Source organism: Molossus molossus, unplaced genomic scaffold (assembly GCF_014108415.1).
Source record: "Molossus molossus isolate mMolMol1 unplaced genomic scaffold, mMolMol1.p scaffold_m16_p_12, whole genome shotgun sequence".
NCBI lineage: Eukaryota > Metazoa > Chordata > Mammalia > Chiroptera > Molossidae > Molossus > Molossus molossus.
Window position 1 is genome coordinate 103,388,978 of NW_023425347.1, and position 26,087 is coordinate 103,415,064.

The 26,087-nt window shown below is 64.2% G+C and overlaps 1 protein-coding gene across 1 annotated transcript in view; it reads right to left on the reverse strand.

Moving 5' to 3' along the window:
- PRDM16 (PR/SET domain 16) overlaps positions 1–26,087 on the reverse strand; it is a 291,643-nt gene that overhangs the window by 132,641 nt on the left and 132,915 nt on the right. The window contains exon 3 of the mRNA XM_036256227.1: positions 14,772–14,822. Coding sequence (XP_036112120.1) covers positions 14,772–14,822 — 51 coding nt within the window. The remainder of the gene's footprint in view (positions 1–14,771; positions 14,823–26,087) is intronic.

Below are 26,087 nucleotides of genomic sequence, written 5' to 3' on the forward strand. Positions count from 1 at the left end.
CGGTGCCCAGGGTGGAGGCAGGTGGGGGCACCCGGGGAGGCCAGGACCATGACTTTCGGACGGCACCTCCTTTGAGGAAGTGGGTCCGCAGGGGCAGGATCGTGGCCCCTCTGGCCGGGTGTGAGTTTCCTGGTCGGCTGGCTTGGCCGCCGGTGAACTCCCACGAACTCGCAGGCCGGGGCAGAGCCGGGGTTCCGGGCGCAGACAGAATGATGCCGGGTCTTCCGGGAGACGGAGGGAGCCCTGCAGTCAGCGTTCAGCACACCCACAGACTCGTCAGGGCGCATCGAGTCACGGCGGCTGCGATCACGGAGCCGGACTTCTGGGTCCGCTCCCTGCTCGCCCTCACAGCTGTGTGACACTGGGCGTCACCTCCCCTGTCTGTGCCTCATTTCTCCGCCTGTAGCATGGGCACCCGTCGACCTCGGGTGTTGGCCCGTAGTCAGCCTTTCTCAGAGAGCATTTCGAACACCAGCCACACGCACGAGCAGATTTAGCGCCCGGTCTTCCCCCGGAGAACACCTGGTCTGGAGCCGTCGGTCAGCGTCGGGGCAGCTGGGAGGTGCCTCGGAAAGGAAAGGGGTCAGAGGGGTCTAAGGACTGTCCCTTCCCGTCCGGCCACCTCGTGGCCCAGAAGGGCTGCAGAGCAGGCTCCCGTTGACCAAGGGGACAAGCAGGCGCCCTGGGGGACAACTCTGGGCTGGGGTCAGGACGGAGGGTGAGGCAGGCAGGCCACACTGTCACAGACCAGAGTCCTCAGCATGTCACTGGAGGGGCAGGCTCATCACTGGGCATCTGGCCCCCGGGGCGCCTGGCAGGCCCACCTGATGGCCCGGCTGGGTGCAGACTGTGGTGGGCGGGCGGGTGGGCGGCCATCCTGTGTACCTGTCCCCACCCAGCCCCGGCGCTCCATAGCCTTCGCTCCAGCCCTGTTTACGGAGGGGGGTGGGCCTCTCCCCGCCGTGTAAACACACTTTCCGAAGGCCCCTGCTCTCTCCCCGCTCTGGCTTTCCAAACTCGCATTATGAATTGGCCGGCTTATCGGAAGGGCCGTCTGGCAGTTAAAAGATGTTTCCACGCATTGTGAGGCTGCATGGAAACCGAGGCGCGTCAGCTCCAAGGACAAAGGAACTCAAGTGTTTAAAATGCAAAAATATTTTGACCCGACTACCTCATTTTTCAAAGGAAGAAGTAATTCGCGGCTCACAAGTCACTCCTATCTCACAGGAAGTCTTGTATTTCTTATTAAGTGCCCGAGGCCTGCCTCTCGGGAGAGGGGTCACCTCGGAGGGCCGGTGGGGGCTTTATGAGCTTCCTCTCCGGCTCTTCCTGTTGTGTCCTCAGCCAGCGCCGCCTCGCGTCTGTGAGGTGCTGGCCCAGCGCTCTGCGGGCCTGATCCCCAGGTCCTCCCAGACCAGGAGCTGGGGCGGGGTGCAGACGGTCTGCCCTGTGTTGCCAACTCAGGAATCAAGGCTCCAAGAAGCTAGGTGACCCCAGGTCATATGAGAACTGGAGCGCTCTGCCTACTCCTGCTCCGGTGTCTTCTCCTGAGCGCTTCGATCTCAAGTACAATGATGGTGTCTAAATGGGACCTCAAGGGGCATTGTCACCACCATCACCACCACCACCATCACCACCACCATCACCACCACCATCACCACCATCACCACCACCATCACCACCATCATCACCACCATCAACATCATCATCACCACGATCACCATCATCACCATCACCATCATCACTACCATCATCACCATCACCACCACCATCATCACCACCACCATCAACATCATCATCACCACGATCACCATCATCACCATCACCATCATCACCACCATCATCACCATCACCACCACCATCATCATCACCACCATCAACATCATCATCACCACGATCACCATCATCACCATCACCATCATCACCACCATCACCACCATCACCACCACCATCATCATCACCACCATCAACATCATCATCACCACGATCACCATCATCACCATCACCATCATCACTACCATCATCACCATCACCACCATCATTACCACCATCACCATCATCACCACCATCACCATCACCATCACCTGGGTCTCGCTCTCAGCCCTCAGCATGTGCCAGGTGCTATTCTAAGTGCGCTCTACATACATGTGGTGACTCATGTAGTCAGTAACCACGACTGAGACAGGAGCTATGGTCCTCCCTACTTTACAGCTGAGGAAATCGAGGTGCAGAGGATAAAGAAGTCCTCAGACAGAGCCTTCGGTCCTCTGAGAAGTGTTTTCTTGCACACATTTCAAAGCCCACAGAAAGTGCTGTGGCCAGGCCTTCATGGGGGCTGCTGGGGCCGCTCCGAGGAGGCTGAGCAGCCCGTGGGGTTAGAGCAGCAGGACCCCACGTGCCTCTGACGCTGTGTGGGGTCTGGGCCCCAGGAGCATGAATCAGGACCGTGGGACGCCGCCCCGGCTGCTGGTCCGGCTGGTGGGTGGTGCAGAAGCGCGGCCAGAGGGCGGGCAGCGGAGGTGCGCTGTGGGGTGGGGGCTCTGAGCAGGCGGATGACGTGTCATGCCAGGAAACCCGGGGCCCAAAGAGAGGCAAGGGCTTTGAGGGGTATTTCAGTGGCACTTAGGGGGCCAAAATGTGATTATGAAAGAAAAACTGGGGGCATTTAGTAAGGGACCCAAAAGTCGCATTTGCTGCCCTAAGGGACGGATGACCAGGACGTGGCAGAACAGCCCGCGAAACCCCCCGGGGAGGGTGGCGCCAGCCCAGGCGGAGGGAGGGCAGGCGGCTCTCTCGGGCTCTGCACTGGGCACCTGGCCCCAGGGACACACGCTTCCCACTCAGACGCCCAGGACAGCTGATGCCCTGGAGGGTGGGGTCTGCAGGCCGCCTGTCAAATGCCTTGCTGGGTCCCTCTGGGCACAGCCTCGCGGCCCAGAGTCCGGGTTTGGGGGTGTTTTGCAGAGGCCAAGAGTGTCACTTACTGTCTGCGGGACCTCAGGTGGGTGAGTTCACCTGTCTGAACCCCAGGTTAGGGACACCGCACTGGGCATGGAGATGTGGCTTCTGTCCCACACGCCCGACGCCGCAGACAGATAGTCACAGACCCGCACAGGCACCCTCACCCCACCCAGCACCGCTGGGTCAGCACCTGCCTTGACCTCCTGCTGGGTGAGCTGGGAGACACACCTCCCCTCAGCCTGTTCTGCCCTCGTCCCCCGGCTCCCCCAGGGAGGCTGCCACCCCAGCCCTCCCGAGGGCACACGGCCCCTCCGACCCTGCCCCCGCACTTCTCCGAACCAGAAACACAAAGGGAGGAAATCTATTCAAAATGCCTCCCCCTCGCTTTATTCCTGCAGCTCTCTGGGTGCCCACGATCCTCTTCCGATGATTATGTGCCTTTCAGGGCCTGGAACCCCGACCCTCGGGTTTGGGAGGCGCGAAGCGGGGGTAGCCAAGCCCCGGCCTGTGGGTGCAGGACGCGGTCACGGCCCTTCCCGCACGCGTGTGGGCAGCCGGCCTCTCCGTGCTTTTCTGTCTCTGAATCTCTCTCCTCGCTCTCAGCTGATCCGTGATAAATGCCCCATCGGCCCCTTTTATGTGATAATTTCCCCGTCCCGGGCGACGCGCATATTTCTGTGGCTAATACTCGGGATCTTGGCCGTTGCGCAGAAATAACAGAAGCGAGGTTCCCACACGAAATAATACGTCTCGCCTTTTATGACTTAATTTGTCAGCGCTCCACCGGAGAGGCGTCTCGGGAACGGGGCGAGCGGAGCCGCGCCGCGGTGGCCGGGCTGATGGGGGCGGCGCTGGTGGAGTGATGGCCCGTTAGCGCCCGGAGGGGCGGCGCGCCGCGGGACGGGTCAGTCCGAGACGGGATGCTTCTCACACGGCCCGTTAAATCCAGGACCCCGCTCTCCATGGCCGGGTCCCTCTGTCACCCACACACTGTCCCTGTCCAGAGCAGGGCAGGAAAAGGACTTGCCCAGAGAAACGTCTCCTTAGGGTCACCCACACCTGCGGGGACACGGCCACGCCCACATGGCCAGACAGGTGTTTCTGCGGCGAAGAGCGGAGCGAACGCGCAGGGGGCGCTTGGGAGCTGGCCCACCACGAGGACCTGGTTTGCAATGTCGCCGCTGGGTGTCCCCAGGGACCAGGGGCACCAAGAACTAAAGCCCAGAGGCCCATGGCACAGGAGGGCACGGGGCGGGCACTTCTGCCTGGTGTCCCCAGCACTGGGCAGTGCTCCCCACACAGCAGGTGTTTGGGGACGATTTGCTGCGTGGGCCCCTGCATGAAGGGACACAGGGCCGAGACTGCAAAGCCCAAAGGGCTCCGGGCGGCCCTACGTCAGGGAGGCTGGGCCTTGCCAGCCGCCGGCCGCCGGAGTCAGAAGCCTAACAGAAACTGTGTTCCTCCCGCCCGCCCGGTGTGATCCTGCTCCTGGCCACCACCGGGGCATCTATCCAGAACCTCCCAGCTGCGGAGCCGGAGGACAGAGAGCTCGGGAGGCTGTCCCAGACACCGGCGGCTCAGCCTCGGCGGCACACAGCAGGCGCCTCCCGGACACGCCGCCAGCCACTGAGACGGCCCTGCTTTGGTGGATACGCCCCACACGCCTTCTTCACAGAGTCGCGACGCCAGGCGCCCCTTGGAACATCGCTCCCTAAAGATCACCCCTTAATCACCCCTAGGGGTGACGGTATTATTCCTGTCCATTTTCTCCCAGGCTCTGCACACACACCTGTCCTTAGAGGTGTGTGCCTGTGTCACGTAAGATGCGCGTGTGTGTGTGACATCCGTCTCGTCGAAAACCATCCTTCTGAAAAAAGGAATTCGCTTCATTTTCTTGACAGTGGCTTTAGGGTTATAGAGAAATGAGCGGGAGCTACAGAGTTTCCACATTCCCCTCCCGACCCTCCGAGCCCCCTATTAGTGGCACCGTAACGAGTGTGGTCACTCGTTACAGCCGATGAAGCGTCTCGGCCGGGATCCTTCAAGCCCGCACTGACAAGGGCGCTGCGCACTCCGTGGCCGTGTATAGATACACGACGTCACCACACGGAGTCTGTTCCCCAAACCCCTCCGTGCCCATTGGTCCCTCCCTCCCCCTGCGCCCCGGCCACCACTGGTGTCTTTACTGTCTCCGCAGTCTGTCTGCTCCAGAAGGCTGGCGAGCTGGGACCCCGCAGCCAGGAACCTCGTCGGATCGGCTTCTCTCGCTCCAGAACATGCATGGAGGGCCCTCCACGTTCCTGGGGGCCCGCCGAGAGCAAAGCCCTCTTTTCGGGGCGAGCTTATCCACATGCCTCTCTGGGGCCCTGGGCCGGGTGGGCTGGCTTCTCCCCCGCGCCTGGGTCTCCTCCCCTGTCCTGGTCACACTCACTGCCCACGCACGAAGGCCAACAGGAGGAGGCGGGAGCCGGGACGCCGCCCATGACTGGCCGGGCAGCTGTCCCCTGGCAACGTGGGAACAGAGGCCAGGTCCCCGCTTCAGGGAAGAAGGTCATTCTCAAGGGCGGGTACTCCCCAGAGCTGTGTCATCCAGACGGGCTGCAGGAGGGAGCGGGTGGCATTTGTCTTCATCCGCTTTGTCTCCACGGTCAGTTTCCTCGCCTCGTGTCAGCGCTGTGGACGGCATTCCTGTCCCCACCTGCTCACCCTCCGCCACGTGGCTGCACCTCTCCCGAGAGGCTGGCGGTCATGGCCTTGACATTGGATTAGGAGAGTCTGCCATCACCATGACGACGACAAGAGCCAGAGAGCCCGCTGTCCAAGGAGGACGTCCAGAGGAAACTGGACTGACCGTCAGCCGGGAAATGAACCCAGCTGAGCTCAGCCTCGACCAGCCAACTTGCACATGTGTAGGTGAGAACCAACAGGGGCGCGAGAGCTCGAGGACGGCTTGTTACGCGGCGTCATTGTGGCGACGGCGGACTGATACACTGACTTCCATTGCTCCCCCGACGCAGGCTGGCCTCTCTCCGCATGGTGCCCACAGCTCAGTCCACTCGGAACTCAGTTCCTGCAGGGTCCCGGTCAGCTCTGACCGCGTGTCCGGAGAGCAGCCCTGAACACACGTACTACACGGCACTCAGAAGACTCGCTTTGCGTCCGGTCGGCTGCCATCTGAGAATCCCGGCCCCTCCCCTGAGGGTGAGGCTTTGGTCAGTGACTCGCGCTTCTGTGCCTCGGCTGTGTGTGGGGCTCGGGTGAATGAGTCCGTGCACACAGGTGCCTGGGCACGGCCAGCACTCCGGGAGTAACACAGCGTGAGCTGTGGTGCCTGCCCACAGGGCTCGTGCTGGTGGAGAAAGGCCTTGCGGGGGGCAGGCGGGTGGGTTCCACGCCCCAGAAGCCCTGCACCTGTCTCCTCCCCCCTCCGGGCCCCACGTCGTAGCAGCAGCCGGGTGCATGGCAGCCCAACAGCAACGTGAGCCTGGCAGCTGCTGTGGGGTGAGGGCGGAGCCCCACGGGACCCCCGCCCGCCCCCACCCGCGATGTCAGACTCTGCGGCAGAGAAGCCAGGGGGAGAAGCGGGGTGCCAGTGGAGGTGCCCAGCTCCGAGCTCCACCGCAAGCTTCGGTGTCTCCCTAGATGGGATGGGGTGGCCACCGCCTTCCCCGAGTTTCTGCAGCTTCAGAGGCCCCCAGCGGCAGCCCCTGCTGGGAGGAGGAGGCCCCACATCCCAGGGTCAAGAAGGGAGGCCCCCCGGTTCCAGCACTGTCCTGGGCCCAGAGAAGTGACCAAGGTCCTGCTCCCCCATCTTGAGACCAGGGTCTGCCCAGGGCCCTCCCTGGGAACTGTGTGCCTGCACGGGCCTGGGGCTCCGAGGAGGGGCAGCTGCGCAGCCTGGCCCCCCAACACCTTCGGGGGACACCATCGGAGGCACGAGGGGGCCTCGGAAGCGGATGCTTCCCCGGGGCCCGGGGTGCTCCACCGACACTGGAGGCAGAAGCAGTACAGCTCCCACGCCTCCTGCCGCCATGTGCCCGGAGGCCGATGGGCCGCCCGACGTCGCGCAGTGACAGCAGCCACGCTGGGGGGGGGGGGGACGACGACAGCAGGCCGTCGAGTGGAAGTGAGCGCGTGCGAGTTTCTCCCGCGGAAGGAGGGCCCAAGGGGGAAGCCCCACCCTGCCCGCCACGCGGCCGAGGTGCGTGTCTGTGCGTGTAAGGCGGACGGCGCGGACGGCCGGAGCTGACTTTCTCTCCTGATAGCGCGGCGCAATTTAATTAGCTCACGACTGCACCCACCTGAAGCTGACGGCGTGTACTGACAGCACCATCTGGCTCCAGCAAAGCCGGTAACGTAGATAATAAATCTGGTTCATTGCCCGCTGCCCGGGGAGGTGTCCTGCCCCACGCTCCCTCCTGGCTCCCTCCTCCAGCGAGGGGCCTGCGCACACCTGCGTCTGTGAACTCTGACCCCCGGCAGGTGCCGTGACACCACCTAGGAGACAGCTGTCCTTGAAGGGGCCTGACACCCTGGCACGACCAGCGTGCTCCCTGGGTCTCACTGGCCCCCTCGGCCTCACGCCAGCAACAGCAGCCACACCCCTAACGCCATGCAGCGGGCCTGGAGCCCAGAGCTGTGCCCAGTCACTGGCTTGTAACCGACTTCATGCCCAGACCACACAGTCCTGGAGGCTGTGGCAGCTCCCTGACCGCGGAGGAAAAAGCCGAGCTGCGTAGCCCAAGCTCAGCCGAGGGCCACCCCGTCCCGGCCGGACCGGGCTCAGGGGGTGGTGTGGGCCTCCTGGGGAAATGGGGTCCTCTGTCCGCCTCTGGCTCGCACACACTTTCACGTTCTGAGTCCGCGTCCCGTTGCTGGTGTTTCGTCTGCGGCTGGGGTTTCCCTTTGGGCAACAGGCTCAGCAGGGCGGGAGGAGGGCCTGCCCACAACAGGGCCCCCTGGCACCAGCTCTCACACACCTCCTCCTGGACCTCTGCCCCGAACCTCGAACCGGGCCAGCACCTCTCAGGAGCACGTCACCGGGGTGCTGGGGGAGGAAACCTCATCGCTTTACAAAAGGGGGAAGTAAACCCCTCCCGCCCCAGCCCCAGGGAGGTTCTCAGGTTTGTGGGGCCTGTGGGCCACCCCCGGTGCTGAGCCCTGCACCCCAGGCCGAGGGCCGCAGGTCCCCCTTAGACAGGCAGGGCCTCAGCAGGCGACAAGCCGTGAGGGAACGAGGTGCCTGCAGCGCCCCTGGTCCATCTGGCGGGTTAGCTGATTTCGGGAACACTTCACTGGGGTGGGGGCAGGGAACTCAAGGGTGGGAGGGGCGGAGGCGGCGAAAGGCCAGGAGCCCATAACTGCTGCCGGGCAGCACTGTGGGCCCATTAATCACCCTTATCTGCCAGGAAGGGGCCAGGAGCCACCGCCCGGGGCAAGTTCAGGTGCTCGGAGGTGCTGTCGGTCAGAGTCCGTCCAGGGGCCTGATTCTCTGCCCGGGCACTGGAGCCACGAAAGTCACGCCAGAGCGGCCAGGCCTCTTAGATAAGCTTCAACAGTTGTGAAAACAGAGGCCTCCCGAGAGGGGGGGAGGGGCGAGCAGCCCGACAGACAGACGGAGGCTGTCCCGGGCCGAGGAGCGGAGGGTCCCCAGGGCCGACGCTCGGAACAGTGGCGGGAAGGAGGCCCGCGCTCCGACGCTCTGCGCCCTGGCCCCATTACACCTCTGGGCCCTGCGGCCTTTGATTCAGCAAAATCCAGGGTGCAAACTTCTTAGGAGTACTTAGTTTCCACGGCAACCGGGGCTGACCTCGACATTATTGTTCTCAAGAGGGAACTGACTTTCCTATATGTTCATTCAGTGAATTAATAGACTCCTGGCTCTTTTATCAGCAACCCCCGAACAAAGGAGCAGGAGACATGTCACAGGGCTTTCGGCCACTGTCCAGCCCTTTGTCCGCGGCTTACCGCGCCGAGCCGGCCTATTCAGCAGCAGATTACCAAAACCAACTCGGGCCGTCTCCGCGGCGGCTGAGCACACTTGGATTTCATAAAGACATAACTGATCCTGTATGCAAATTCATAATTGTGACGGCAGGGTTCCCGGGCTCGGGGCGCGGGGGTGCTCTCTTGGTCACACAGCGCGTCGGTGGGTAACCCGCGGCTGAGTTACGGCGACGCCGGCGGGACGCAGAGAGGAACCGGGACGGGATTCCCAAGCCTCCCCTGGTGGGCACAGACGCAGAGAAGAGCACCAATAGCCCGGCTCCCTGGAGCCCCCGTGAGAACGGCCGAACCCGGCTGGTGCATGTGGACGCTTCGTTCTGGGGGCCCGGCATCTGCGGTCTCCCCATTTCTCAGTCCAGCTACATGCCTCCCCTCCTCCCTCCTCCTCCTCCTTCCTCACCCTCCAGCCACCTGGAAAATAGCTCTGCTTCCTCGGGGAAAATGACTCCAAAGAAAGAAACAGCCTAACGCGGCGCGGAACACGGTGCTTGGCGACGCGGGGGCTGTGCGGAGCGGGGACCGCCGGTCGCCGGGCTTTGCCCTCCGGCCTGTGGCCTTTCCAAGTAGCCGCTGCACAAAGACACTTAGGGCTGCCTGTCCGTCTCCACCGCGACCGTCCCAGGCTTGCCCAGCTCCGCTCCCGTCCGAGCTCCCCAGGCACCCTTCACCGCCGCCCGCCACCGAGAGGGACCCCGGAGCCCCCCAGGCCAGGCTGCCCGTTGCCACAGGCATTTCACCCGGGTCAGGCGACGGAAAAAAAACATCCACACACAAGAGCCCAGTGGGACAGGCCACGGTCCTAACATCCAAATAATCATTTCACAAATTATCATAATTATCCATCCATCACGCTGCTCGGACAATGCCAGCTGGGCTATCAGGTGACTTTTATGACCTGTAGCATTTTGTAGGTAATGACAGGGAGAGATTTATGGACCCATCAGGTTCCCCCTTCCAGCACTCGGACTTTATTAGCTCAATTTATTCTCAACTCTCCTTCGAAGCCCCGGCCCTCCCCGGCCTCCCTCGAGCACCGGCCGGGGTGGCCACAGCCCCCAGGCTTCTGAAGGGGCACCTCCTTCAGGGCCCGTCCTGGCCCGACGGAGACTAAGCCCCGATGTGTTTATTTATTTGTGGGGAGGCGGGGGCTGGTGGAGAAGGGGAAGAAGAAAAAATTGAGAATAAAGACAGAGGCCACTTTCCCTTGCGTGTCTGCCCCCGGGCTGGGGTGTATTCACACGTCCGTCCGTCCTTTCTCAGACGATCCGAGGACACAAGACACGGGGGCACAGGCGATGGGGGCCTGTGTTCCCCTCGGTCATACCTCCGAAGAGATTGCATCGAAATTCTTTTAGCTGATACCATCTCCCCGGGTGGACTGCACTCTTGTTAACGGATAAATTCAAGCCCTCCAGAAAGTAAAGAATAAATTTAAGCCTTTTGCCAAATGTCTATCCTATTGGATTTTGATAAGACGGCCATTGAGCCTTAATAATGTCTGCCATCCATTTTCAGCCGGCCCTCAACACGGCTCTTTATTTGTCCCCAAAGCCTCTTCGTCCGGCCTTTTTATTACCGGCTCTGGCGGGCTCTCCAGGGAGCCGGGCGACCCGAGTGATGGATGGACCACTGGTTAGATTATCTCCTGCAGATGTTTGCTCTCCAGGACCCGGGCTTCCCTCTAAGTAAACAGAGACTAAATAGAGTCTTTGCAGGGAGCAGCCCCAGGGGTCCTGGCACCTCAGCAGAGAAGGCCAGGCAGCCGGACCTGCCGCCAAAGTGGCATTAGGGGAAGCGTGAGGGCCAGGGCGGTGCAGGGGCTGGCGAGGGCCCAGGGATGGGGGCTGTCAGGACAGAGGGGGCTGGGGGCTTGCAGGGGACACCGGGAGGGAGGGTCCTCAGGGGTGGGATGCCCTGCTCAGCCAGGCCGTGGCTCCGCCCTTTCTGGAGGCGGGGCCAAGCCTGGCGCTGCTCACTAGCTGCCGTGTCTGTCACTCCACCCGGAGCTCCGGGGTCCAATCCCGGGCCACTGGGAGCGTGGACGCCGCCAACCTCCCTGGGCCGGGTTGCTGCGCTGGTGAGCTCGGAGCAAATGGATTCTGAGCCCCTCCAGCAACCAGGCCTCCAATACTCAGGATGTATCACCGCGACTTCTCCACGAAACCCCACGTTCTCGGCAAATCCGGTGCCCAGCCACTGGCTGCGCAGAGGGACGTCCGCCTCACTTCCCGGGTGCAGACAGAGGCAGGAAGTGCATCTTCCCCGAGTGCGACAGGTGAAGGTCAGCAGTGTAGAGGGACCAGCCCCAGGACGCAAGCCCCCCAAGGCCTCCCCGCCCCACTTTCTTTGGGGAAGGACAGGCCCTGTTCAGACAGACACGGGAATCCTGAACCATGCGTGGTGAGTGGGTCCACGTCCCGTTACCAACCATTCGCCTCGTCACCCCTGAAATCAGCACACGGAGGCAGCAGAGGTGTACACGTAACGTGCGGACCTACATCACCGCGACATAGGTCGCTCAGGCGGGACCTTCTATTTGGAAAGAAGGTCAGATGAATGATGCATTTTCTTGTCTTTTTGGTCCCGTGTAGACACCCCTGTGCCTTTGCTCAGGTCTCCCCCAGTGCCGCCCCTCTCCCTGCCCGAGCACACGGGGACGTAACCAGACGGGCCGCATCCAAGCACCCACTCAGATGCCCTCATCTCACCCACCCATCACATGGGACCCTGGCCATTCATCAAATGCCCCAAATGCTGATAATGTCCAAGTTCAGTGGAAGAATGGGGTAATTCTGGGGTTCAGGGGACGGCGGGGCTGGGGAGAGCAGCTGGAGGGGGGCAAACGCCCCTCTGGGGGAGGCGGTTCCCAGACAGATGGCAGCAGAGGCACCCCACGCTGGTGCCCTGATGCTCGGGCAGCTGGGGGGGGTCTGTTCTGATTCTGTGGGGAGAGGGACCCCTGGACCCTCGGCCGGGCCTCCCAAGCATGTGCGTTCAAGGGGAAGCCCACGCCAAGTCGGGCAGTTGTGAGGGGGCCTGGCCGGAGGGCACTTGGCACCTGTCTGTGGGCAGCTCCCAAGAATGAGCTCTGGCCCGTGTCCACCAAGACCCGGTGGCCCCCAGAAGACAGGACGTGCTGAGCCTGTGTCTACAGGACAGGTGTCCCGCACCTGCTCCTCACCACCCTGGACATCAGACCGGACCTTCTGGCCATCTGCCTGGACCCTGTGCCCAGGCTGGTGACCTCTACGCTCCCTCCAGCCTGCCCCACCGTCAGGGGAAGTCCCCCAGGTCAGGCAGCTCATTGTGGTGTGAAAATGAAGATTTCACCTTCGCTCTAGACACTGCGGCAGGAGCTGACGGCGGTCCCTCTTCAAGGGGGTGAGGCCCCCTCGGGCCTTGGACCTGGGGGAGCTGCTCTGTCCACCCGCCTCACGCCCTCGGTGAGACGCTCAGCCGCGCCCGGCGGCAGGGAAGGGAAGGAGGCCTCCGGCCACCGGGCCGTGGGCTGGGAGAGGCCACCTTGTCCCAGCCTCAGCTCAGACAGAAGGGTTCCCCGGGGCCAGACGGCTGAGGTGAAAGGTCACCCTGCCAGAGCGGCTTCAGGAGGTCGCCTTGGGGTCAGTAAATGTCTCCCCTGCAGCGTTTTCTCCAAAACCCATCTCTGAGGTCAAACCTGGGAGAAGGGGCAGGTAGGTCCCTGTCCCCACATACAGGTCTGCCCAGATGGGGGTCCCCGTCCCTCACATACAGGTCTGCCCAGATGGGGGGTCCCTGTCCCTCACATACAGGTCTGTCCAGATGGGGGGTCTCTGTCCCTCACATACAGGTCTGCCCAGATGGGGGGTCCCTGTCCCTCACATACAGGTCTGTCCAGTTGGGGGGTCCCTGTCCCTCACATACAGGTGTGTGCAGATGGGGGTCCCTGTCCCTCACATACAGGTCTGCCCAGATGGGGGGTCCCTGTCCCTCACATACAGGTGTGTGCAGATGGGGGGTCCCTGTCCCTCATATACAGGTTTGTCCAGATGGGGGGTCCCTGTCCCTCACGTATAGGTGTGTGCAGATAGGGGGTCCCTGTCCCCACATATATGTCTGTCCAGATGGGGGGTCCCTGTCCTTCACATACAGGTCTGTCCAGATGGGGGGGTCCCTGTCCCTCACGTATAGGTGTGTGCAGATAGGGGGTCCCTGTCCCCACATATGTCTGTCCAGATGGGGGGTCCCTGTCCCTCACATACAGGTCTGCCCAGATGGGGGGTCCCTGTCCCCACATATAGGTCTGTCCAGATGGGGGGTCCCTGTCCCTCACATACAGGTCTGCCCAGATGGGGGGTCCCTGTCCCCACATATAGGTCTGTCCAGATGGGGGGGTCCCTGTCCCTCACGTATAGGTGTGTGCAGATAGGGGGTCCCTGTCCCCACATATAGGTCTGTCCAGATGGGGGGTCCCTGTCCCTCACGTATAGGTGTGTGCAGATAGGGGGTCCCTGTCCCCACATACAGGTCTGTCCAGATGGGGGGTCCCTGTCCCTCACATACAGGTCTGTCCAGATGGGGGGGTCCCTGTCCCTCACATACAGGTTTGTCCAGATGGGGGTTCCCTGTCCCTCACATACAGGTGTGCGTAGATAGGGGGTCCCTGTCCCTCACATACAGGTGTGCGCAGATGGGGGGTCCCTGTCCCTCACATACAGGTGTGCGCAGATGGGGGTCCCTGTCCCTACATACAGGTCTGTCCAGATGGGGGTCCCTGTCCCTCACATACAGGTCTGTCCAGATGGGGGGTCCCTGTCCCTCACATACAGGTCTGTCCAGATGGGGGGGTCCCTGTCCCTCACATACAGGTCTGTCCAGATGGGGGGGGGTCCCTGTCCCTCACGTATAGGTGTGTGCAGATAGGGGGTCCCTCTCCCTCACATACAGGTCTGCCTGGACGGCAGTTCCCGGTGGCCCCGGCCCCCATGGAGAACTCTGTCCAGATGTCTGGGCTCCAGCCACCGAGCAGGTGCACAGGAGCCTGGGGCAGCTTGGCTGGACTCCGCACGACGAGGGCGAGGGAGGGGCCTGGGCCGTGACCGGCCGCTCAGCCCCAGCCTGCCAGGCCGGGAGCACATGCCCAGTGATTCCACCCGGACCACAGCCGTGCAGGGTTCCTGAGGCCGCCCGAGTGCCCCAAACACGCCCTGGCCTCCACTTCGGCTGGAGGGGACTCAGAGCCAACGATCCCAAAGGAGAGAACACGCCTCGAATTCTACCGAGACCCCAGTACCGGATCGGCTGCCGCGGGCGAGTGGGGGTGTCTGTGTGTGTATCGGGGTGTGGGCCCTCCTGCCGCTGGGCGGCCTGCGGCGTGCAGACGCAGGTGCACACCCGCCTGTGTCCTTCCCTCTGGGTGTGTGTGTGCATTTTTCGGGCCTTGCTCACTCTCTGGCTTTCAGAGCTCACGCCCGTCACCCGGCTCCTTTCCGCCACCAGCCGGCAGGGCGCAGACGCCGGCCCGTCCGCCCTGCCTGTCGCTCACCTCGCAGACGGCTAGCTCACTGCATACAGAGCCCCGAGTTTCCCGTGACCGCCCGAGACAGGGAGACCAACGCGACCTCTGTGGACTCAGTTTCACGGGTCACCTGGCCCGCAGCCCGCCCTCAGGTGCAGCCTCCGCTGTGCTCTCGGGGCTCCGCGCGGCGACCCCCTGCCCGGACGACGAAGCAAGCCCCATCCTGATGACAGGACCGGCGCGCACCACGCCCGCAGGCGCCTTGGCTCAGGGACGCCCGCGGCGGAGGCCGGAGCAGCTCTCCTACCTTCCGGACGCAGCCCTCCTGGGACGACATGTCCGCCTCGGTCAGCATTTGCTGCAAAACAACGTGGAAGGGGGTGTTAGTGTCTGAGCCGTGCGGTTCTCGGACCCCCGCGGGCTGGAGCCGGGCAGATGCGTGTTCTCTGTGATAAGCAGCCTGTGACCCCACAGCTTCTCCGTCACGCGAGAGAAAGTGCCCTGCAGGGAGCTGGGGACCTTCATCCCCGACGGTGTCTCCCGCGATGGTTGAGAACAGTAAGGAACCACCTGGGGGTACCTCCCTGGGAGGTCAGCGGGGTCCCTGTAGGGACACAGCCACCCCGTGTCGCCCACCCGGTCCCTTAGTAGCTGGGCGGAGACCTGCCCGTGTCATTAAAATAGTTGACGGGGCCACGAGGATGATTTCTTTTTTATCCTCACCCGAGGACATTTTTCCATTTTTTGTTCAGGTAGAGCAGGAGGGAGAGAGAGGAAGAGAGAGAGAGAGAGAGAAACATCGACGTGAAAGGGACACATCGAGTGGCTGCCACCCGCACGACCGACCAGGGCCGGGGACAAACTGCAACAGAGGTACATGCCCTTAGCGGGAACCGAACCCGGGTCTCTCCGGACCGCAGGCCGACGCTCTAACCGCTGAGCCAAACCGCCGGGGCGAGGGCGATGTTTTGAAACATGTCACAGACCCTCCCCTGTTCTGAGTTCCACCAGCGAAGCGGGCGGCCTGTGTGCCGATGACCCCGCGCGTGGAGCAGAGGGTCCCGCGGGCCACACAGACGCCGGCCTGGGACAGGGAGGGGAGTTGCCCGCTGCGCTGGGTTTCCCTCCCTAGCTGGGACTCCAGCCCCCAGCCTTCGCCTGGCAGGCGGCTCCTCTCCAAACCCCCAGGCCCCACCCCCAGGGGCAGCCTTTCAGGGACGGACCAGGCGGCCTCTGAGCTCAGCATCTGGGCCGCTTGCTTCTCAGCCAAGTGCCACACAGAGACGCACGCAGACACGGACGGCACCGTCACGAGAACGGAAACCACCTCGGAGAAACCGAGCGAGAACCGGTGTCAGATCCAGGGCTCTGCTCCCCGCCCCCCCCCAAGGACAGCGGGGCGCCCGCCAGCGTGCACGTGGGCAGGCTTGAGGGCCGGGTCGCACGCTTGCCCGGCCTCAGCTGTAATAACAATAAGTCATATTTTTAAATGGTGAGAATTCTAACCAATTGGGGATTTTATGTTTCTTTTAATAGATTCTGAAGCTGTGGTTTGGAAGGTGACTACGGCACGTAAAGAAGAGACAGAAGGGGAGCAGCTCAGGGGGACGCTGGGACGGTCCCCGGGGCCTCCGCAGCCCAGTCCCTGGTGTCCTATCCCTGCCAGACTGGGCTGGACAGGCGGGGGGATGAGCCTGGAGCCCGGGGGCCCAGTTCAGCCAGCAGGCAGGCGGGGCGTTTGCCCTCTTGTCTGTCTGGCTCTCAGAGTCCAGAGTCAGCAGGGCCCCGTCCACACCGAGACGCAAGGAGAGAAGGGGGTGACTCTCAGAAAAGAGGGTGACTTCAGGAAAGAGCCACGTCCAAGGCCACAGAGGGCCGTCCAGGGCCACCGGGGAGAGGGGGCGGCTGTCCTACTGCAGGCTGTCCAGGCCTGCGCCTGGACTCGGTCACCTGAGGGAGGGAGACCGCTGTCATCCGGAGCTTGCGGTTCACCAACCTGCCCCTGCTGCACCAGAAGTAGAAAGACTACTTTAATTTTTTTTATTTTTAAATCCTCACCCAAGGACACTTTTGCATTTATCTTCAGATGGAGTGAGAGGAGAGAGGGAGGAAGAGAGAGAGAGAAACACTGACATGAGAGAGACACACCGACCCCACACGATACCAACCAGGGCCGGGGACAAACCGCAACGGAGGTACCTGCCCTAAGCGGGAACCGAACCCGGGACTCTGGTCCGCGGGCCGACGTTCTAACCACTGAGCAAACTGGCCAGGGCTGTTTTAACTTTTCTAAGGTGCACGGTTCCAAGGGCCCAGCCCTGTCCCCTGTGACCGAGGCGTGCCGAACCAGGAAGCGGCCCCCTTGGCCCTTGGCGCCCCCCCAGGAGGCCGGAGCCACGTCCAGTCGCCCCGCACTGTCCGGGATCACTTCCAGGGGAGGGGCTGCAGGGACCCCTGCAAAGCCAGAGTGGGGCTGACTGTGTCCCGGGCACCATGTGGCCTTCCCAGCTGCAGCCAGGCTGGCTTGGCGACGTTCCCACCAGGAGCTGTGCCCTGACCGCCGGCACCCGCCCGTCACCTCTGGAGGACAGGGGCACCTTCGTGGGTGTGACCTGTCCTGGCGCCCGGGTGGTGGAACCCCTGCAGGTCTGGGGTGGGACGGCGACCCCAGAAGGCCGGGGGCTCCCGAGAGCAGGGAGCTGGGCGCCACCTGCACTTCACGCTCGGCGCTCTGGGCAGAAGCACTGTCTGTGGTCACGATGTGAGTTCAAGACCAGGCTGGCCCCGGCCTTCCCAGGCCTCCTGCTCCCGGGCGGTGTGGGTGTTTGTTGTCTCTCTGGGATCCCCAGGGAAGTCAGTGCCACCCACACAGGTGACGCTGACGACCATGCCTCCCGAGCCCCGGGGCCAGCACCGTTTCTCTGTCCCTCTCACAGGCCCCGTCACGCTGCCCTGGAGCCTGCCCGGAGGGGACGTGCCCTGTGGCTGCCGTGGTTGGCTGGCCTCTGGCCTCCCGCCAGGAGGCCCCGGCCTGGTGGGAAGGAGGTGCCCTGGAGGGTGCAGGCCACAGATGCCGCTCACTCCCCTCCTCGCTTCCGGAGGCCGACAGCACCGCATCCCCATATCCGCGCTTGCTGGTCCCCAACACACGCCACGTGGGCCCCGGCGGGGGGCCGCCCTCTGCTGGAGCCGCTGTTCTGCCGGTGCAGCCGGCTGGCTGGGTCTTCACGGGGACTCCTGGTGGCCTTGCCCTTCCCGCCTCCCCACTCCCCACGACCTGCTCCCAGCGAGGTGCAGTGGGCAGGCCCGTCGTGTACGTCCCCACGCCCCCTAGGCCAGCCCGTGGCGTCGGGGTTGCCGGGAAATACGGCTCACGGCATCTCACGGAGGGGTCTGCGGGAGTCACGAGAAGGGGCAGGGGTGGGCTTCTCTTCTCCGAGGGGCCGGAGGTTGTCCTGGGACAGTCTCCCACCCCGTCCGGAGTGAGCTCTCTCCTGGACAGAGGCCGGGCCACGCATGGAGGACGCAGAGAGTGTCCTGGGGGGCAGGAGGCCCCGACCTGGAGGGAGGCGGCCGGCACCCGCCTGCCCTGGACTCCTGACAGGGAACCTGGGGGGCCCTTCCTGCAGCCTGGTTCCCGCAGGCTCCCGGCCTGCGTCTGAGGCCCCCACGACCATTCCCCACTCATTCAGGAGCCTTGGTCAGAAACCAGCCGAGAGACTCCAGCCAGAGGCCGGCCAGCACCCTCGGCACAAGATGGGCCGCTCTGCTCTGTGCCCAGGAGACAGGGCCACACGGCTGTTCTCTCCCAGGTCTCTGCTGTCCCTTCACGCCGCCAGCTGGCTGCTGTCCAGGCCCAGCCATGTCCCCCAGGCCTCGGACAGAGATACCAGAACCACTGTCCGGCGTCAGAGGCTGCGTGTGCGGAGCGGGACGGAGCCTCTCAGGAGACAGCCCTTCTCCCCCCCGAGAGGAGTCTGATGAGGCCTGAGCACGGGCTCCTGACGGCCCCACCTCCCGGGTCTGTGCCGGGCTGGGGACAGGGGTGGGGGTTCACTTCACACGTCCCGAAGGGGCCGAAACACGACACACGACACACCGAGCGAGCAGAACCAGACAGAGCTGCGGCCTCACTGTGGAGGGGGCCAGGCGGGGCCAGGCGGGGCTTCCAGCCTGGTCCTCAGCTCCTTTCAGGCTGTGGGTGTGGCTGGTTGGGCCTGAAGCACAGCTGTGGGACCACAAGTGACCAGGGAAGAACCCCCCACCCAACCACACGGTGCAGAGAGAGGTGGGTGTCCGGCCCAATCTGCCTGATGCCCTCCCAAGAGGAAGCTGGCACAGTGACTTTGAAAAAGTGTCCTCCTGTTCCGGAAGCTTCTCTCTGCCTCCCCTGTGTACCACCCGCCTGGGCAGGTATGCGTGTTGCTGCCTCTGCTCTTCCCCACTGCTGACTCGGGTGGACACCCGCCGGACGCACCCCTGCTGGAGCCGGCAGCCCCCCCCCCCCGCAAGGCCGCGCTGCTGCGACACCCCTTCTTCGTGGAGCCCAGCACAGCTCCCCTGGCCGGCGGCCGCCCTCAACCCCCTCTCCACACCCGGCACAAGTATTAGGTGTGTTTTGATTAAGCGTTTTAGCCAAAGGAGCGAGGCCTGACCTCCAGCGTCCGCCGCTCTCGCGGTATCGGTGCCAGCGCAGAACTAAGTGGGGTTGGTCAAAATATCTTTTTTGACTCTTAAAATAAATACCCTCTGTTCTCCAAAGAGTCCGCCGAGCAGACAGACACAGACACCTCCTGCGCTCACAGCTCTGGCGTGTCCCCCGAGGGGGGCTAAGCTTTCTGGCTGGTGTCACAGACGGGTCCCAGGTTTCTCTCCCTTCCACAGAATGTTATTCAAGTATCTGGAAACACGGCTACAGGGGAAACCAGACAGGGCCTGGCCTCGGCTCCCCGAGCCGGGGAAGCGATGAGGCTCCCCACCACCCCGCAGTCTGTCCTGTGGCCCCAGAAGTCCCCAGCCGTCTGCGCTCAGCCACCTCGACTCTTGGCCGTGGAGTCCGGGCCTCTTTCTAACCTGCCTCCCCTTCTCCGCTGCGGGTCGCCCCTTCGTGGCCCCCTCGGTGCGTCTGTGTCTACAAGTGGCTGGTTGAGCCAAGGTCCCTCCTCTTGAAGAAGCCGCCGTAGCCGGGGGTCAGGGTGTCTGTGCAGGTCACTTGGGGTTGTCAGCAGAGGAGGTCCGGGTTCCGGTTCTTGGTGGAGACCCCTCTGCTCCGTACTGTGTCTGAGCGTCACTCTGCTGATCTGTGGGAGGGGGCGGGGGGCTCAGGGTCCTGCTGGGACACAGCGTGAGCGGGGTGATCAGGACCAGCCCCGTGGGCAGCTGCTTTGGTCCTGCGCGGCCGGCCCTCAGGGCGGCTTTACACCCACTGCGTCAAACCTGCACACAGGCCTCGTGGGCTGACCATCGTGCCCGTGGCCCCACACGTGCCGCCTGTTTCCGGGGAGACAGGCAGAGGTTTTTTTCTGCATTTTAATTTTATCTTCAGATAGAGCAGGAGGAAGAGAGAGAGAGAAACATCGATGTGAGAGAGACACATCGAGTGGTTGCCACCCACGTGACCCCAACCGGGGCCGGGGACAAGCCGAAACCGAGGTACATGCCCTTAGCGGGAAGTGAACCTAGGACTCTCTGGTCCATGGGCCGATGCTCCAACCGCTGAGCCAAATTGGCCAGGGCCAGGCGGCGAGTCCTGCTGTGACTGCCGCTTCCCCTGGTGTCAATGCTGAATTTACATGGTGACGGTAACAGCAGGGCCACTCCCTCTGGGGCCACACGGTGGGGCCGTCTCGGGCCCCTTGAACGTGGCTGTCCTCGACTTCTCACAACCACCGGGGGGGGGGGGGGCAGGAGCTGTCACTGCCCTGCCTCACGGAGAGGACACAGGCTCAGGGAGCTGTAGCCACAGGGCAAAGGTCAAGGAGCTGCTGAGTGCAGAGGCCCGAGTTCAAATTCAGACTCCTGACTCCCGGCGTCTGCTGGGGAGAACATGAGGCCACTGGGTGTGTCAGCGGAAACAGCCCCACGGATGGCGTCCCTTCTGACCAGGACTCACCCGAGCCCTGGCCAGGACCCTCCGGGGCGAGGGTGCCCCCACGCCGGGCCGCGGCCCGGAGCGCGAGCCGAGCTGGGTGCCTTCCCACTGGCAGCCGAGACCTGAAGGGCATTCGTCCCGGCCCCCCCGGATCCCGCAGCGCAGGCCCCCATGCTGTTGACACAAACCCCCGTGCTCTCGACTGGGAGCGGGTGCTATTTATTTATTTTTTGCATTGAAAAAATTCGGCTTGGCCGTGTCTGAGCTACAGAGATGATTTTTTTCGAAAGGCGCCTTGGACACTGTTTTTAGCTTTTATGCCTAAACAGATACTTCTCAGTTCTTTCAAGTGAGACCTACCCAATGAATGGAGGCTCTCTCCTTACGCCTAAGAAAAATATTTACACAGTCAAGCACGGCACGCAAAGGACCCAAGCTCCTCCAGAGGCCCATCCCCAAGCACAGATGGGTCCCCCACTGTTTACATTCCCAGCCCAACCTCGCCCCTCCCCCCATGCTTCCCAAGCCTCCCAGACCCTGGAGTCAGGGTCTGCCTGCGGACTCCTCACCCAGAGGCCACACTGCCATCCAACCCGAGGACACAGCCCGGTGCCAGAGGCACCAAAGTGCCACCACCCCAACCCCTTTGGCTGTCCAACAAGAAAACCCAGGGCGCCCCCACCCCAGCCCTGCCTCTCGATGGGCCAGGGGTCCCAGGGCCCGCCGCCTTCCCTGGCGGACAATGGTGCTGGCCAGCACGGCCTTGCTCAGACCCAGAATCTCCGGGCACGGTTCGCCCGCTGTCAGGCGTGCCCAGAACACTCTGTTCGCTGGCTGTCTCCGCCCAGGGGCACGCAGGCCTCCGCCCTGACACCCGGCCCACCCCGCGGCCGCCTGGTGCCTTCCGCAGAAGGAAGGACCGAGTGACTGGAGGCACGAATTCTGCGCCCCTGCCCCCGTCTTGTTCTCTCCAGGTTACACGGCCCAGTGTGTCCCAAGTCACTGAGGGGGGCGGGGGGCGACTTCCTTCACATGCCATTTGCACGCACCCTGGAGCGCCTGGTGCCCCCCGAGGCGCCTGCAGGTTTTATCTCCGCCAAGCACCGACTCCGGTCTCAGCTGCGCGGGGTAGAGGCCAGGGCGCGGACGCCCCTCCTTCAAGGACTCGAACTTGAAGCCATGGGAGCCCTGTGGAGGGGGGGCTGGGGCACAGGTGCTTCTGGGAGCAGAGATCCTGAAGCAGGGGGTGTGGTGGGCAGGGGCAAATAGCACGCCCAGAGGAAGCCAGGGGGCTCGGGGTTTAGAAAGGCCCTGGGACTCTGCACGGGCGTCTTCCTGCAGCTGGGGTCCCACTGCCTCCGAGGTGGGCGTGTGCATGGCGCCCGCAGGACAGAGGGACGGGTGCAAGGAGGGCGGGGGGGGGGGGCCTTCAGGGGGAGGGTCTGCAGGGGGCAGGGGGGAGGGTCTGCAGGGGGCAGGGGAGGGTCTGCAGGGGGCAGGGGGGAGGGTCTGCAGGGGGCAGGGGAGTGTCTGCAGGGGGAGCGTCTGCAGGGGGCAGGGGGAGGGTCTGCAGGGGGAGGGTCTGCAGGGGGCAGGAAAGGGTCTGCAGGGGGAGGGTCTGCAGGGGGCTGGGGAGGGTCTGCAGGGGGAGGGTCTGCAGGGGGAGGGTCTGCATGGGGAGGGTCTGTAGGGGGCAGGGGGAGGGTCTGCAGGGGGAGGGTCTGCATGGGGAGGGTCTGTAGGGGGCAGGGGGAGGGTCTGCAGGGGGCAGGGGGGAGGGTCTGCAGGGGGCAGGGGAGTGTCTGCAGGGGGAGCGTCTGCAGGGGGCAGGGGGGAGGGTCTGCAGGGGGAGGGTCTGCAGGGGGAGGGTCTGCAGGGGGAGGGTCTGTAGGGGGCAGGGGGAGGGTCTGCAGGGGGAGGGTCTGCAGGGGGCAGGGGGGAGGGTCTACAGGGGGAGGGTCTGCAGGGGAGGGTCTGCAGGGGGAGGGTCTGCAGTGGGGCAGGGGGAGGGTCTGTAGGGGGCAGGGGGAGGGTCTGCAGGGGGCAGGGGAGGGTCTGCAGGGGGAGGGTCTGCATGGGGAGGGTCTGCAGGGGGCTGCGGGGAGGGTCTGCAGGGGGAGGGTCTGCAGGGGGCAGGGGAGGGTCTGCAGGAGGTGAGTCTGCAGGAGCAGGGGGAGAGTCTGTGGGGGGCAGGGGAGGGCAGACTCTTAGGAGCCCAGGTCCCTGAGTGGTTGTAGCCCACGGGGCTACTCCTGGGAGCAGGTGGGGGGCCTTCCATCCACAGGCAGCTGCCCCCGCCCTGCCCCGCCTTCACCCCATTGCAGGGAGTCGGAGGAGGGCTGCAGGCCGGGCGCCATGCCGGTACTTGGCTCCCACAGAACCTGCCTGTGTGAAGGGCTGTCGCTACCCTCTCTCCAGACGAGGAAGAGGCGCAGCGGGAGGGACCTCTGGCAGGTGCACGCTGGAGAGCGTGGACGGGAGCCACTCGGGGGGACCGGCGGGACCAAGGCGAGTGGGGACCAAGGTGAGCAGGGCCGAGGGCAGGGACGGGCCGGCAGGCGGGTGGGCGGGCATTTCCAGGGAACCACAGGCTCCACAGGTGTGGAGGCCGGGCCTCTGACCGCAGCCTCCGGGGTCTCACCGAGCGGGGTTCCTGCCACCAGGCACCTTCCTGCTGCCGCGTCCAGAGAAACAGAGGCAGTGCCCCCCCCCGGGACTCCCCAGCCCCCTTCCGGCCCCAAAGCCACCTTGTTAAAGAAGCTGACTCCGCTCCTCTGCCGACAACCTCGGCGCGGAGGCTCCGGGCAGACGGCAGCCGTGGTCCCGGAGCCGCAGTCACAGCCCTCCGTGGCAGCGGCTGCTGGGAGCCTGCGGCGTGGGGACCCGGCCTCACCCCGCCAGCTCCTGGCGTGGGCAGCGGCCCACCCGGGCCCCTGCAGGGCCTTCTCCGGTTGGGTCCCCAGGCTGTCTCCCAGGAGACGAACAGGCAGGGGGGCCCCCTTGGACCACCCCAGCCCTGACTTGCTTTGCCCCCTGCAGGTAAGCCTCAGCCATCTGGGGCAGGACTGGGCTGAGCAACTTGCATGGGGCTGCGGGGGTCCGGGTTGGTGGCAAGGCCTCCCGTCCCTCTGGCCTGCCCAGAGGAGCTAATGCCGGGTAAGATGACCTCGGGTCAGATATCCATACTCCGGATGCCTGCGCCTTGCCAGCCGAGGCTTCGAACCCTCCACCAGGCCAAAGACAGCTCTTCCCTGCACTGGGTGCCCCACGTCTCGGAGGCTCCACCTGTCGGTGTCCCCGCCCTTTCTGTCACCCCTTTCTGAGTGGAGTGGCCTGACCCAGCCTGGGACCTGGGAGCAGGACGGGCCTCTGGGACCCTGTCCCGCGGCCCCCGCCCTCCCGTTGTGGAGGCCGGGCCAGCGAGGGAGGTCAGCAGCCATGGCCCCGGCTCCCCAGTCCCTCCTCTGCCAGGCAGCTGTGCCCAGCCCAGGGCGGTGTCCGTGGGCCCTGGTCCCCGGGGTCGCGTGTCCAGTGCCGCACCTGCCCGGGCGGATGGCTCCCTCCCCCTGCTTCCGGAAGATTGACGGCCCCGGAGGAAGGACGTGTAAATCATAGGAGCGGGGTGGCCTGTGGCACTTCCAATCAATGACTCATGACAAGCCATAACTTTCAGCCTCAGAAAGGGAAGCGTGGACTCTCGTGCCCCGGAAGCAAGGACGGTCCTGGGGCTGTCGGTTCCTGGCCGGGTCTGCTCCTTGGGGGGCCGGCGTGGGGGCCAGAGCTTTCTCCTGGGGTTGGAGTCCGAGAGGAGGAAGGCCAAGGGCAGCAGCAAGGACCCTGCTGCGTGGCCGGGCCCCAGGTGCCGCCCCCTGACCCTTTATTTCTCTGTGAACTTGCGCTGTGTGGAAGGGGACATGCTCACTTCAAAGTTGCCCCAACCTTCTGGGCGCCAGAGACGCTGCCTGAGGCCACAGGCAGGGTCTGAGGCACCTTCCTCTCTGGAGCAGAAACACAGCTGTAGGCCCAGTACGGCCTTGACCGAATAAAACATCGGGAGCCGATGAGTGAATAGCCGAGGCCCCGCTGCAGTAACCACTGAGCCGCTGCCCCCGTGGGCACACTCACCACAGGCACAGGTCTCTGGGGGGTCTGCGGGGGGGACCCCAGGCTGAGGGTGGCCTGGGCCAGGGCCAGGGCAGTGCTCTGAGGTCTCAGGGGCTGGGGCCACTCTGGAAGCGGTGCTGGGCCCCTACAGGGGTCTGTGCCAGGTGGGGGCAGGCACCTCGCCTGGCTGGGCTGGGCATCTCGGCAGGCGGCTGGAATCAGGCACAGGGTCTGGAGGGCACAGGGTCTGGAGGGCACAGGGTCTGGCTCCCTGAGGTCTCATGTCGTGGAGTACGGCACAGGGAGCCCGGGGCACGTCAGAACCGTTCCGGGGTCAGGGTCCTGCCTCCTGACCACGGACTCCAGAAAGCCGGCCCCTCCATGTCTGTCCTGCACCGGCAGACCGGGACAGTGCCCGGCATCCCCATGGCCCAGGCCGAAAGCCCGCACCCCAGGAGCCACTCCGTGTGGTCAGTGGGGCGTATCCCCCAAAGCTGCGTGTGTTAGATCTGAGGCCCCTGCAGGGAAAATCAACACAGCCACCACACGCGGGTCTGGGTTCCAAATTCCCAGGTCACTCCTAGCGTCCGACGTGCCTCGGGACGGGAGAAATGAACCCCACCCTCTGCCCGTCGCCAGCCCAATGGACACATCCCCCAAAGCCCCAGAGACTGCTTCCCCAGCAGCCACTCGGAGACGGGACAGAGGACGGCGTCAGGTACCCTCCCGGACTTTCCAGATTCTTCAGGGACGTCCCTGCACGGCCTGACCCCGCAGCCCCAGAACACTGGTGGCCCTTGAGAGAGTCACTGCACGGGGTGCACCTGGGCTTCGGGGCTGTGCCCACACGCCCACCGGCTCGAACCTGCGCAACACTCAGCCCTGGACACTGGACATGGCTCCAGTCTCGTCTGAAACATACGTCCTCCAGGACCGCAGCTGACCATCCGATCCTCACTTCTCAAAGCACCCATGGTCCCGTGCAGACTTCGCCCGGACCCCTTGGTGGCAGCCCACCCCGGACACCGCCCAGCACCCCGGCAGCCCCTGGTGGGCTTTGCGCCTTGCAGTCTCCCACGGGGAAGTGACCCCAGGGTCAATGACCGGTCCGCACACGGACGCGTCTTTTATTGCAACTCTCCTCGGTTACAGAAATAACCGGGGTCTTGACAGACTCCGATCGCGGCACTTGCTCCTGACCCTGCTTACTAATGCGAGCTTGTGGAGGTGACTGTCAACAGTGGTCGGCGCAGGGGACGGGGTCTCCCAGCCACGGCCGCCCCGACCCACACGCAGGCCGGGGATGTGGCCAGCAAACGCCCAGATGCCCCCGCGCCACGCGCCCCCTAGGACCCGGGCTCTTCTTGGGCTGTGGGTTCCCACCCCGCTCACCAGGGCTTGGCGTCCCCTTTAATGATCAGAGAAGGT